Source organism: Phascolarctos cinereus, unplaced genomic scaffold, assembly GCF_003287225.1.
Source record: "Phascolarctos cinereus isolate Bilbo 61053 unplaced genomic scaffold, phaCin_HiC Scaffold_4;HRSCAF=312, whole genome shotgun sequence".
NCBI lineage: Eukaryota > Metazoa > Chordata > Mammalia > Diprotodontia > Phascolarctidae > Phascolarctos > Phascolarctos cinereus.
Window position 1 is genome coordinate 96,725,796 of NW_027555847.1, and position 15,000 is coordinate 96,740,795.

General features: G+C 38.8%; 1 protein-coding gene across 1 annotated transcript in view; it reads right to left on the minus strand.

The window, feature by feature from the left end:
• GRIN3A (glutamate ionotropic receptor NMDA type subunit 3A) overlaps window positions 1–15,000 on the minus strand; it is a 216,131-nt gene that overhangs the window by 8,040 nt on the left and 193,091 nt on the right. The window contains exons 7-8 of the mRNA XM_021002197.2: window positions 9,877–10,041; window positions 7,672–7,745 (exon numbers count right to left, since the gene is read on the minus strand). Coding sequence (XP_020857856.1) covers window positions 7,672–7,745; window positions 9,877–10,041 — 239 coding nt within the window. The remainder of the gene's footprint in view (window positions 1–7,671; window positions 7,746–9,876; window positions 10,042–15,000) is intronic.

The window sequence follows — 15,000 nt, forward strand, 5'->3', positions numbered from 1 at the left end:
GATGCCCATCTATTGGGGAGTGGCTGAACAAGTTGTGGTATATGATCGTGACAGAATACTACTGTGTTATAAGAAACAATGAGCAGGTTGATTTTAGAAAAAATATGGAAAAACTAGCATGAAACAGTGAAAAGTGAAATGAACGCAACCAAGGGAATGTTGTATATTGTAAAAGCAGTATTGTTTGCAGAATGATCATGAACAACCAAGTTATTTTGAGTATTATAAATACTCAAATCAACTACAAAGGACCTATGAAGGAAGATGGTCTCCACCTCCAGGGAAAGAACTCATAAATGGAAGTATGCATAGTATGCGTTTACATATATTTATAAATCTGTGTCAGATTGTGTCCTTCTCTAGTGCAGAGTGGGGAGATAGGGAAGGAGAGAGTTCAGAACCTAAAATGTAAAAAACAACTTAAATTAAAAATGTTATAAGGAAACAGATTGCATTTCAGCATGGGAAATCAATTTGAACTGGCTAACAGGATGGACTGCCTAGGTAGGTAGGAAGTTTGCTACTGATGGATCAAGAGCCCTGGGAAAAGCAGTGATCCCCCCAGACCACTTTGTCCTGCTTCCAGCATAGTCCCTGATAGCCATCATCCTGGAAAGCAGAATGTGATCTGGTAATGCCTCACGGGTTCTGCCTCCTTAGCAGCTACAGGTACTGGAAGACTCAGAAAAGTCTTTGGCATTGTCAATTGGTTCAATATCAGAAATGGATGATTTTTATCAGTGGAAAGGACATTCAAGAAGATGCATTACTGTCTGCTTTGCTACTGTGCTCTAAGGACCATTTCTACTGAAATGAGACCTTGGGGTAAAAGAAAGTGAGCTCCTTGAGAGTAGGGGTATCATTATCATTCCCATTATTATTATTATTATTATCAATGGTAATAATAGCTAGCATATACATAGTGCTGTAACATTTGTAAAGTGCTTTACAAACGTTACCTCATTTCATCCTCACAACACTGGGAGGTAGGTGCTATTACTGTCCCTGTTTTATAGATGAGGAAATCAAGGCAGATAGATGTATGACTTGCCCAGGGTCACAAAGTTACTAAATGTCTGGGGCAGGATTTGCATTCAGGTCTTCCTGATTCTAGGTCTAGCATTGTCCTCTGCATCCCCTAGCTGTCTATGAATTAACTGTACTGCTTTTCTGTTTGTATGACCAGTAGCTTAGCACAGTGATTTGCATACAGTAAACAGTTAATTAATGCTTTCATTCATTCATTCATCCATTCATTCAGGCAGTAACATGAGATCATTTGGGATATCCAGAAGGATCTTTCAGGTAGAGCATTGGGCTAGAAGATTTTGAACCAATTCAAGAATTCTATGATTAATATGTTAGATGGAAAAGTTGACAGGCAACTTGAAAATCAGCTCCGGAGAAATAATGTCACCCTTCTTCCTCCCCAGTGGAAGACAGCTACAGCCATTTATACAAAACTTTCAAGTTTATAAAGTTAACTTTACATATCTTATAATGCTCATTGCTTCCTTGCTATGAGCATCAAGAAAATGCATGGCTCCCTATTATCCCTAGGATCAATACTTAAACCTCTTGTTGGCATTTTAAGCCCTTCACAGTCTGACTGAATTCAGCCTTTCTCTTTAGGCTGATTACTCCCCACTCAAGCACTCTATACTCAGCCAAACCAACCTATTTGCTGTTTCCTATTGGACATTTGATTTCCTGCTTCCATGCTTTGATGTATACATTGTCCCCTGTATCTAGAATGTTCTCTTTTCTCACATTCACCTCTTGGGACCCCTAGCAGTCTCTGTAAGACTTGGCTCAGTTGCTGTCTCCTTCAAGAGGTCTTTCTTGATTATGCCCTTCCCACATCCATAATCGTATTTTTATTTTTAATATTTCTTGTATTTGCTTAGTTGTGACCATGTTGCATCTCTCTAGTAAAATGTGAGCTTCCTAAGGGCAGAGGTGGTTTTATTTTTGTATTTGTATCTCTAGTGCTCAAATTCACAGTGACTGGTGTGTCGTAGGCATCTTAATAAATTTTTGTTGCTTGATGACTGAAGAGATATTATGAACAACAATTTAGAGAAGAGGAAACAAGTTCAGAGAGGTTGGTACTTGCCCAAAGTCTCTCTGAAGAGCTTTGGAATTGATTGCGTGATGTGAGAGACACTGGCAGCGTGGAAAGTCTGCATTAAAGAAGGCTCTGTGTTCTATGAGTAAAGTAGAATTGCAGTAGTTCAAAGAAAGGTGAGATGTGAAAATTTAGAGACATCTCCACTCCAATGTTCATGTGCACTGTTTGTGCCTGACTTATGAGAGGCTTCTGAGTTTGTATTGGTCTGATCAGCCACTGTCAGACACACTGTACCTCCACCCCAACGTAGTGATGTCATTTTGGTCCTCTTTGACAACAAAGGACAACAGACAACCAACTACTTACCGAAGACCATCTTCACTCTATCACCTTCACAGAGTTTCACCCTCTCTCCACCCTATTATTGCCTAAAACTCAGAATGGAGAGGAAGAAAGGATGGCTCCTTCAAATATATTTCAACATCCAAAATTGCAATGTTCTTTAGAGCCCAGGCAATGGATTCCAAAGCTGTCATCCAAATATTCCCTGGGTATCCTGTTTCCACGAGTTCTTTCCTAGGCAGAAGGCAGGCTGGTTCTATAATTTGCTCTGGCTGCCTCAAAGCTCCGGAGCATCTGGTAGGTAGAGGAGATGATTGGGAGGAAGGAGAGTGGGGGCAGCAAGCACAGGGAGTTTTTGAAGTCTTGGAATTGCTCCGTTTGGAATTTAATGAAGAGGAAGGGCAGGGAGGCCTTTGTGGGTCACAGGAGGATAATTTGTGGGAGGGGATGCCAGGATAGATGGATTGACTTATTTGAAAATTTCACTTGGAGCCATAGAATTTAAACTTACACCAAAGTAGCACATGAATACAAGAGTTGTTAATATTTTTGAATGTGCCGTGGACCCCTTGGCAGTCTATTGAAGCCTATAGACTCATTCTCAGAAAAATGTTTTAAATACGTAAAATAATATAATAGTATTACAAAAGAATTATATATATTTTATACTATATATTATATATACATATACACAAAGGAATTATATCAAAATATAAGCATCTATCAATATCAATCTCTTACCACTTCTGTACATGTATATAAACATACATAACAGTATGCATATGCATATGTGAATAATACTTACATGTATATACATGGACAAAAATACATAGTGCACATATGTAGAAGAGCACACAATATATTGATACATGTACATGTATGCACACATGAATATATATGTATATACATATGGTGTGTTTGTGTGTATGTAGGTTCAAATACAGGCTATATTATACCACTGACTCCACATCTAACCTTCAGCAAGTCATTCAACTGGTCCAGGCCTGCCAAAGCCTCATCGGGAAAATGAGGGGTCTGGATTAAATCATCCTTAAAATTCTAAGTCCATAATGCTAATTTCTATATCTGAGTTCTTCTGGCTTTTCTACTTACTAGGTACGTAACATGTCACAGAATCGATAATCTTAGGTTGGCAGGACCTTAGAGGTCATTTAGTCCAAAGGTGTGAGACACAGGCATGACGGCCACCTGTGGCCCAAACCGCATAGAAAATGTAATTGGGAAATATTTAACAAAATAAATAAAAGCACAATAAGACATAAATAATATTGATAATAGGTGGTTTTCTAAGTTATATGCAGCCTGCAGAGATTCTTATATATGGTTTAGTGCCCCCTGTTTCTGTTTAATGCTGCTGTTTAGTTTACTCACCCCATGAACAAATCCTTTCTACTACAGTCATCCTTTTTTTTTTTTTTGCAAGGCAATGGGTGACTTGCCCAGGGTCACACAGCTAGTAAATGTCAAATGTCTGAGGCCAGATTTGAACTCGGGTCTTCCTGAATCCAGGGCCGTGCTCTATCCATGGTGCCACCTATCTGCCCCAGCTATAGTCATCCTTGATGAAGGACCCATTCGGCCTCTGCTGAAACACTGCCACTAATCATGGCTTTACCATCCCACAAGGCAATGCATTCTGTTTTTGGACCACTCTGTTGTTAGAAAGTTCTGCCTTACAATAATAACAACACAGTTAAAAGCTGGAGCTTTAAGGTTTACAGTGTTCGTTGCTTTACAGATATTGGAGAGACAAAGTGGCTTGTTCATAGTTTGCACAGACAATCAGGGGTTAAGGGTTTTTTTTTTTTTAGTGTAGTGAAGTGATAAAGCCTGGAATTTGGGGTCAAAGGGCTTGTGTCTGAACGCTGGCTCTCTTGCTTACTCTCTGTGTGACATTAGGGGAAATTGCTTAACTTCTCTGGGCTTCGGGTTCCCCATTGCGCAGTGAGGGATCAGGGACTAAATATGACCTCCAATATTCCTTCCTGCTCTAGATCCTGTGACCTTGAGCTCAAGTTTCCTGACTCCAGCTTCCATACTTTTCTCAGTATATTCTTGGTACCTCTGTTACAGTGAATTGAAATCTGCCTTCCTATTTTCATTTTGCTATCTGGGGCCAAACAGAATAAATCTAATTTCACGTCTAGATGACAAGCCTTCAAAATAAATGAAGTTTTCTCTTTATATTTAATTTTCTTCTAAGGGGTCCCCAGAATTCCCTCAATCATTCTTCATTTAACATAGTCACCATTCCTCAAATATGTTCCACTTTCTCAATGTGTTTCTTAACATGTGGCATCCAGAACTAAATATAATAATCCAGATAAAGCAGGGTACACTGGCATTATCACCTTCCTTTCTGAATTGGAGGATTTAAAAAAATCCTTAGCACTTAGTACTGTGCATGGCACATAGTAGATGCCTGACAAATACTCATTGACTTGACTTGATTTCCTTGTTCTGATCAGTATAGAGTAAGCCTTTCTTCCTGGAGCTTCAGATCGCTTTTTTTTTGGGGGGGGCAATGATGTCACTTTGTTGATTCCCTCAAGCTTATAGTCAATTAACATCCTTGAGTCTTTTTCACTCTAGCTGTATTTAATCAGATCTTCCCCATCTCATGCTTGTGTAGTTACATTCTGAGACCTGGTGCATCATTCAAGTTTAAATTAAGTGTAAAGAAAACTGACAGCAACTCCTAGGGCTTTCTGTCCACTCTGCTCAGAATCTGAATTGCCAAGGCTGCCTGTATCAGGGAATCCCCATTGACTCTTAAAGAGGAAAGCAGAAATAAACGGTAGCATATATCCTCTTTGCTCCTAAACAAAAGGTCTGCCTGAAATAAGAATTCTAGGGCAAGCCTTGGGGCAGGTAAGTGGCACAGTAGATAGAGTGCCAGGCCTGTAGTCAGGAAGACTCATCTTCTGAGTTCAAATCCACCCTCAAACACTTATTAGCTGTGTGACCCTGGGCAAGTCACTTAACTGTTTGCCTCCATTTCCCCATCTGTTAAATGATCTGGAAAAGGAAATGGCAAACACTTTAGTATCTTTGTCAAGAAAATCCCAAATGAGGGTCACAAAGAGTCAGACACAACTGAAAAGGACTGAACAATAAGGGCAAGCCTTCCCCCAAATTAATTTTACTCATTAAAGATGCAATCCAGATGAATGGAAAGAGTAATAACAAAACAGTTGAAAACTGAATGCTGCAAAATTATACTGACCTATCTTGGAAATATATTTGATGTAAAAATTAAAAACATCAACAAAATATATTTTGAAAAATACAATTGGGGACCTTTAATTACCTAGAGTAGTTTGAAGGCTTAATTTTGTTACTAGGATCTATTACTATGAGAAATTTAAGAGGTTTGTTTACTTATTCACTGGCTCTCTACCCTAGTACCCTTGCCACAGTTGGTCAGGAGTCAGGGTTAAGAGGGAGTAAGGAGAAATTGACTTACTCTCCCCTCCTTCCTCCTATTCCTTCTTTCTCCTCCCCTTTCCCAAAATGTTAACATAGGTGAGAGTCAGAGGAAGAAGGAAGGGGGAAACAGCTGTTATACTTCATGGAATAAAACAGAAAGACTTGGAGTTAAGAAATGTAGGTTTAAGTCTCATCTCTACCACTTATTAACTATGTTTCTTTGGGGAATTATTTCACCTCCCTGAGCCTCAGTTTCCCCATCTGTAAAATGATGCTAATAAGACAGACATTATTCCTAGCTCATCTAGTTCTTAGGAAGAATGTTCTTTGTAAACCTTGAAGAATAATCTCATGCTAGGATTATGTCCATCCAAAAACTGTGAAAGACTTCTGAACTCTGATCAACACAATAACTAAACATTATTCCAGAAGACTGATGATGAAACATGCTACCGACCTCCTGATGGAGAGATGATGGGCTCAGGGACAGATTGCAACATATATTTTTTTTGGACACAGCCAATGTGGCAATTTTGTTTTACTGACTATGCATGTTTGTTACAAGGGCTTTAGTTTTCTTCTTTTCCAGTAGGAGAGAGGGGAAGATGAGACAGAAAATGAGTTTTTGTTCATTGAAAAAATAAAAGATAAAGTCACTTATTTAAATTCTTTTCCCTTTTCTGCCTGCTGGTCTCTCAGTCTGAACTCTAAACTCTTATCTGAGATATGGTCCCAAATTCCCTTTAACTCCTATCACACAATTTGAGTTATTAGCACTGGTGCTTAAGATCATTCTGGAGACTGTATTTAGCAAAACTTCAAAGGAGCTAGATGGAATTGAGTGAAGCTCTTCCCAAACCCCACCATTCCCCAGGTTGCCATGCAAATCAATGAAGGAACCTTTTAAAAGGGTTGTCTATTGAAGCTTTGATTGGTTACCTCTATCCTACTTTCTATCAGCAGCCAAAATCACTGTATTATCTACAATTATAATTGTTTTATTTTTTTGGTGAGGCAATCAGAGTTAGGTGATTTGCCCAGGGTCACATAGCTAGTAAGTATTAAGTGTCTGAGGCCATATTTAAACTTAGGTCCTCCTAACTCCAAGGCTGGAGTTCTATCCACTGAGCAACCTAGATGCCCCAAATGGACTTCTTTTTTCTTTTTTTTTTTTAAAGGTGAGGCATTTGGGGTTAAATGACTTTGCCCAGAGTCACACAGCTAGTGAGTGTTATGTGTCTGAGGCTGGATTTGAACTTAGGTCCTCCTGACTCCAGGGCCAGTACTCTATCCACTGTACCACCTAGCTGCCCTAATTATTTTATTTTTTAAAAAATAAAATATATAAAGCATTTGAAATCTTTTAAAAATATATTTTATTTTCTTTTTGCTAAAGTTAAAAATTGGGGCTACAGGTTGGAGACAAGATAGAGGGACTTTGTTCATATGTAAGAGATTGAATGGCTCATATGATGATAGGATTTAGAACTACATCATCTAGTCCAATGCCATCATTTCACAAAAAAGGAAACTGAGGACAGAATAGAGATAGGAAGGGATTCCCTTGCTCAAGATTTGCGCAGGTGATAACTTATGACTGAACTTAGATGTTCCAACTACAAGACCATTATTCTTTCCACTATAGTACAGATGTAGGCATAATTTATCTCTACCTTCTCCTTCATCTGTATCTGTCCCTGGCTTCCATGTAACTGATTTTATTATAAAAACGTCTTCCAACCATTGCTCTGATTTTCCTTTCAGAAAATAAATCAACAACGAATGTATAGCATTAATCCATTTTTTACCTTTTTTCCACTTGCTTTGTCTTCAGCTGCTGCTTTTCCTCAACAAATGAGGTATTTAGAGCTCTATGTAACCTCTGGAACAAAGAGAAAACATAAAGAAAAACAATTAGAACCTCTTCACCTACAGAGGCACACACTTCAAGTAGGAAAAAAGCCCTGGCTAGGTATCTGCCTAAGAGAACAGAGGGTGCTGAGTCAGTTCAAGAGAATGTTGGCTTTTTCTTTCCAACTCTAGGGGAGGCTGGGAATAGGCTCCACTCCCACCAGCTCTAGATTCAATGAAGGGACCTTTTAAAGACCTTTTAAACCTTTTAAAACCATTTGAACAGCACAAGAAATCTCTAAGTTATCATTCTATCTCTGGAAGGAAGCCATATGACTGAATATTCAGTAATTATTCTGGGTGTGAAAAGGTTGGTTCAAACAGTCTATATAGAAAGTTCTGGTTTTTTATTCTTATCTTAATGAACAGCCAGTAGGAGAACCTCTTCCATAGAATCCAAGCGTCCTCATAATCTGAGCTGCTCAGTTACATTAAGGGAATGAGTAAGGGAATTGCAAGATCATAGATTTAGATCTGCAAAGAATCCCTTGGAGGTCACCTAGTCCAACCTCTTATTTTCTAGATAAAGATAACGAGGCACAGAAAAATGAAATAACTTGCTCATTGTTACACAGGTCCTAAATATCAGAGCCAGGGTTTGGACGTAGGTAGGTCTTTGGACTCCAGATTTAGCGTTCACTGCACACTGGTGATGATGGCATGGTCCATGTATAGGAGTGGCCAGTGGCATTACTGACTTTAAGGAATGTCCTGAAGGTAATGAACAGCCAAGAACTATGGGTGTTAGAGCCCAGTTAAATGTGTCTCTTACATAGAACAAAGAAATAGGGTGCTTTCTTGAGCTATCTCTTCTATGGGGGTAGTTGTGCAGAAGTGAAAGACTTTAAAATGCTTCCATTAGGAAAGACTGTGTAAGACCAATAGAAGACAAAAATAGGATGTGAGTGGGTCTCAGTCCCCTCTTGACTTGATTTATTCAGTAAGCTGATTCATGAAATCTAAGCACAAAGCAGTGCCTAGCATTGTGCTAGGCTTTGCAGGAGATATAGAAGTATGATAGGAAATTGTCCTGTGTTCAAGGAGCTTAATTTGATGGGAAAGTTCTTGAAAAGGGGAGGTCTGCAGACTCCTAAAATATCTGTGGATAGATTTCAAGAGGTTCCATGAAATTGGATGAGAAAAAATTCACATCTTGATTTTTCTAACCTCTAACTGAAATTTAGCATTTCCTTCAATTATTTAAAAACATTATTCTGAGAAAGTGTCTATTGGCTCCACCAAACTAACGAGGGATCCATGACACAAGTGAGGTTAATAAGAGCTCCTATTTTAGAGGAAAAAAAGAGCCGTAGCTTATGTGACTGTCTACATGCATCTAATTCTCCACACAGCTGGCTAATCCTACATTTCATAGAGTATTAAAATAATAGAATCTGAGTTGGAGGGGACCTTAGAGATGATGTAGTTCAACCTGTATCTGAAAAAATAAGCTCACTTTAAAGCTAGGTTTGAGTTGTGAGCCTGACACTTACTGCCTGAGTGACATTGGACAAAACACTTCACATCTCTGGCCTGTTTCCCAGCTGTAAAGCTAGAATGTTGGACTAAAAGATGTCTAAGTTTGCTGAGAGCACAAAATTCTATGATGGCTGATAAGTGGTTGTCTCTTCTCTGCTTGGAACCCACCAGTTTCACTATCTCCCAAGCTAGCGCATTCCATTTTTTTAACATCTCTTAATTATTATGAACTTATTTCTTATATTGAATTAAAATCATTGCCCCTGTAAATTCCACCTATTTTTCCTAGTTATGTCTTCTGAAGCCTAACAGAATAAATTTCTCCCACATGACAACCTTCAAATACTTATATGGTTAGCACAAGACTCCAAATTTTCTTGTTAATAGGCTGACTATCCCCACTTTCTCTAGCTGAACCCCATATAGCTTGGTTTCAAGGTCCTTTAATGTCATAGTTGTCCCCCTCAGGAGGGACTCCTTCCCCAGATGTGGTATTTATTAGAACATAATTCTCCAGACATGGTCTTGCTTACTGTATGCCTGACAACAAGAATTTGTGTTCTGCATCCCCTGGTAGGGTTGGAATAGAGATCACAGTCCTCTGGAACTCTCATGACACTCACCTGACTGGTGTGAAGCCAGTACTTCATCTTGGATTTCTTTTTGATTCGTGGTAGGATCAGCCTGTATACTATGTGCTCTCCAATGGTAGTTAAGATAGATAAGCCAATGCCAATGCACAACATCACGAAGAGTCCGGAAAAGTGCTTAATACCCATTTGTAAAGTCTAAATGAGCAGAGAAAAGAAAAAGGGAAAGCCATTTGCTAAGAACGACAGTCCATTGTAGTATACACACAGTCATGACCTTTATTCTAAAAAAAAAAAGTCAGAGGTTTAATACTTGTGTAGTCATTAAATAATAAATTCATTCATTCTTTAAACATTTGTTAGGTAACTACTAGATGCAACACATTGTACTAGAGCTAGACGTAGTGTGGATACAAATGAAAATGAAACAAGGCCCCTGCCTTCAAGGAGCTTATGATCTAGACCACATAAAATTCAATCTGTCAAGCAGTACCAAAACACTACTATGCCTATTGTAAAAAGGAGTCTTCTGGTTTGGGCTTAAGATTAGGAAATGATTCACGTTAGGTTTTTGTCATTAACTCATGGTTGTCACAAATGTTAAGAAGAAAAACCCTTCTCTGAGTTTCTGAGTCTAAAGGACCTCTCTGGGCTCTGTTATTATGAGTCTTTTGAAATTCTCCATTTGTTTTAGAGAATGAACACATGGTCAAGGGAAGCATGACTCTAGAGAGGTTAGTAATCACTGTTTTGGGATTCTTTGAGCTACTTCCTGGCTCTCTAGTTGCTCCTTGAGCTTGTAGTCCCATTCCCTGAAGGCCTTTCAGTCCAGTTTGAATGACCATTCATCAGTATGTTGTAGAGGAATTTTTGTTAAGGTATGGAGCAGACTGGATGGCCTCGGAGGTCAATTTGAGCTATTGCCAAATGTGCTGAGCTGCTTTGGTGGGTGGTGAGTATTTAATCTGAGGCTGACTACTCACTTTTCAGGGAGGTTGTAGATAGGATTAATGTTTTAAGTAGGAATTGGAATATAGGAACTCTGAGGTCCTTTCCACCTTTGAGAATCTTAGGTTCTGAGATATCTCCAACCTCAGAGAAGTTCCTTCACTGTGTAAATCTAGGAAAGTGTCTTTCTCCCCCAGGTTCCTCTTCCATAGCAAGATGAGTACACTCCATTCCTTCAGGTATCAGGTCTAAGATATGATTCTAAAACTTTTGGGGCTTCAGCTGTCATCATAGTACAGTATTACTATGAAAGGCAATGTTACCCCGAGGGAAGAGACTTTTTCGTTTTTGTCTTTGAAATGCTAGCATCTAGCACAGGGCTTGGCACTTTGTATGTGCTTAAGAAATGCTCGTTGATTAATTTACCATTTAATGATAATGATGATGACCTTTGCTTCTGTGTTCCACCTTTTAGCCAGAAGAATCAAAAGGAATTTCAAATTTTCTGAGCTTGACTTTTCTCTTTGTTTAGAGGAGGTGAAGAGGTATGTGCATAGGAAGACAGCCTCAGATGCCATTTTTAATGGTCTCTATTTCATCCAAGATTACAACTGGCTGGACAGGAGAACACTAAAGCTATCGACCATTTGCAGATGTCTTTTGGCTAACTTGTAGGGTTGGGAGAGGTATGGAAATGCATCCTTTGGGCATACAGCAGACATGTAGATACATCAATTCCATCCATCCCTTCTATGTCACCCTCTCAACCCCCATTCCTCAACTTGGGGATGGAATCAGTGGCAGTGTAATTGAAAGAGAATGATGATGAAGATATTAATGATAACAATACTTTGGTTTATATGCAGTTTTACAATTCAAAAGTGCTACTGCCTGCATTGTCTCATTTGATTTGTGTACCAGTTGAGGTAGGGTTTATTGTACCCATTTTACAGATGAGGAAATGGGTTTAGAGAGGCTATATAGTGACTTTCTCTAAGTTACATGTCTAGCAAGTAACAGAGGTTTGGAGTCCAACTCAGGGCTCCTGACTCTAAGCTCAGAGGATTTTCATTACAAATGCTATGCCTTTCAGTTCGTTCTTCCATCGGTCCACATCTTTCATTGCCTGTCCTGTATTCCACATCCTAAATATTACTATTCCCATCCCATTCCCTCATCCTCCTGACCTTCATATTCCTGCTTCTGGTGTTCCTTTGATTTCCATCTTCCTGTTATTGGCCTCACCACCGAGCTAGTCACCTAAGCTTAAGGCTCTGAATGCATTTTTGACTCATCACCTTCCTTTATCTCCTGGAAACTATCAGTTCTGTCTTTTCTCAGCTTGGAGTATAAAATCTGGTTAGAAGTATTTTTAGGTCTGATTTGATCCTGTCTCAAAGGGGATCAATTTTGAGAGGCAAATATTGTGTCCCCACTTGGTCTGTGGGAGTGTCAGGTTGGGAGGTAAGGGATACAGGAATATCCTGGGTGATTATCAAGATTTCAGAGGATCTAAATGGTGGGAAAAATACAAAGTGCGAACTGTGACAAGAGTCAATAAGTTATTGTTTAGTCATTTCAGTTGTGTCCTACTCGTTATGATCCCATTTGGGCTTTTTTTTTGGCAAAGGTACTAGAGTGGTTTGCCATTTCCTTCTCCAGTTCATTTTGCAGATGAGGAAACTGAGGTAAACAGGGTTAAGTGACTTGTCCAGAGTCATACAGCTAGTAGGTGTCTAAAACCATATTTGAACTCAAGTCTTCCTGACTCTAGGCCTGGCACTCTATCCACTGTGCCACCTAACTGCTCTGCCAAGGGAAAGAATGGTTGGTAATTCTCACTCAACATAGTGTGCCAGCCTTATATCCATGGATGATTATGGGTATAGCCCCCTTCTTTTACAAAGGAGGAAAGTGATGCCCAGAGAGCTAATGTGATTCAAGGTCCCAGTGGGAGTAATAAGCAGATGATATTCAAACTCTTAAATTCTCTTCAACTTCCTTTCCTAGCAATTAAGGGACTCACCAAAGCTTACTAGTTCTTGCCATTTCATACACTCAATGCAGCGCTTCTGGTGTAGTGAAAAAGAATCAGAAACAAAGTAGATGTTTATTGATAGGGGAGTGATTAAAACATTACGGTACATGAGGACTGTTCCTCCACTGAAAGAAATAATGAACGTGAAGAATTCGGAGAAGCATGGGGAGACTTATATGAAGTGATGCCTAAAGTAAGCAGGACCAGGAAAACAATATACTGCTGCAGTAAATGTAAATAGAAAGAACAACAAATTCAAATGGAATAATGACCAAGCTTGGTTCTGGAGAAGACTTGAGAAAATGTACCTGTTTCTCTTCATTGTAGAGGGTGTGGAATGTGAATGTGGAATTTTGTCAGATATGGTTGATGTTGGGTAGTTTTCCTGAACTACTTTCTCACCACCCCCTGCTCTTTTTCTTAAAATCTTTGTTACCAGGGATGGTTTATTGCATAAGGGAATGAGATGCAATATATCAGGAAATGAGTGTGATATAAAAAAAAACAAAAGTAGTAATAAAAATGAGATACAATTAAGAACAGAAAAGTGAGTAGACAAGCAAGATTAGAGTTGTGCCATTTAATAATGTTCTCTATACAATACTGGAAGATTTTGTAAATAATTCATTGCGAGAGGTAATTCAACTAAGTGGTTATTTATGTGTATAGGTTAGTGTATAGAGTTCTAAGTCCAGTATTCTTTCTAATACATCATGCGCAATAACAATAATCATAGCCTACTGAGAGCTCATTATATTATGATTTGTGATAGAACTGCAGTAATATAATACAAGCTGTACCATATTGTAGCCTATCTGTTTTAGGTCAAGTCCGATTCCAGCCTGTTTGGTAATTCAGGGTTTGGCATTAGAATGAAATGAGATTTTACATACCAACTAATAGTTAGCCATAGCATAGCTTAAGAAATTGACTTGAGGATGTGTTTCCTCCCACCTGCCTCCTTCCCTGAGTCCAGTTTGTGCTACGCCACATTAAAAAATTTCTAGTTAAAGCTCTGACATTGAGTGAGTTCTTCCCTGGGTTTCTAATTGTCCCTTCTCCAATTTTAAAGGTGTTAGGGAGGAGGGAAGATTGATCTGGAAGTTAATGTGGCTACTCCAAAGAAAGTAACTGAAAATAGGACAAAAACTGTTTTTACAAAGCTGCATTTCATCTATATTTTTTATGATTCATACACTTATGATCAATCTGTTTTCCAAAAGACCTAGCAGAGTTTCAGAGCAGGGTAGTTCAAATAATCCTAGGAGCTGGAGTGGCATCCACATGAGCACAGGTCAAGAAGTTTAGGATTCTTTAGCGAGAAAAGACCTTGAATGCTCAGAGTGAGTCTGATTGAACTCTATGACATGATTAAAAGTTTTGGGAATGTCTCCATGAATTTTGTTTGCTAAATCTTAGAATTTTTCTAACCTCCTTCAAAGCTTAAAGGAGGTAGTTAGCTTTTGGGCAGGAAAAATAAATCATTTATTTACCCATTCAGTAGTTAGTAAATATGAGTTACTCATTCCAAGAAACTGTAGTAAAGAACATACATTGCCATTTGGGAAAACAATACCGTGATCAGACAGGAAAAAAAAATGGCTTACTCTGATTTAGACATAACTGCTATTCTTTGTCTTCTTTTTTTCAATTCTTTAACATTTTTATTTAAAGTTTTGAATTCCAAATTCTATCCCTCCCTCCTTTTTTGCCCTTCCCCCTCCCTGAAGTGGTAAACAATCAGATATAGGTTATATGTGTACAATTATGTAAAACATTTCCATATTAGTTATTTTTAATTAGTTTATCTTTAATTTTTAACATTCACTTCCATAATATTTTGAGTTCCAAATTTTCTCCCCATCTCTCCCCTCCATCTACCCCAAGATGGCATGCATTCTGAATACCCCTTCCCCTGATCTGCCCTCCCTTCTGTCATCCCCCCCCCCACTTCTCTTATCACTTCCCCTGCTATTTTCCTGTAGGGCAGGATAGGTTTTTATACCCCTTTGCCTATACATCTTATTTCCCAGGTGCAACAGACCTTTCCTGCAGACCTTCCAGGTTGTCTTGGGCTGGAAATTTGTTTCACTCTGTCTTTTTGTAGGTTCTGTTGCTCTAGAATTTGTTTAGAGCCATTTTTACAGGTATTTGGAGGGGGTTTAGGGGAG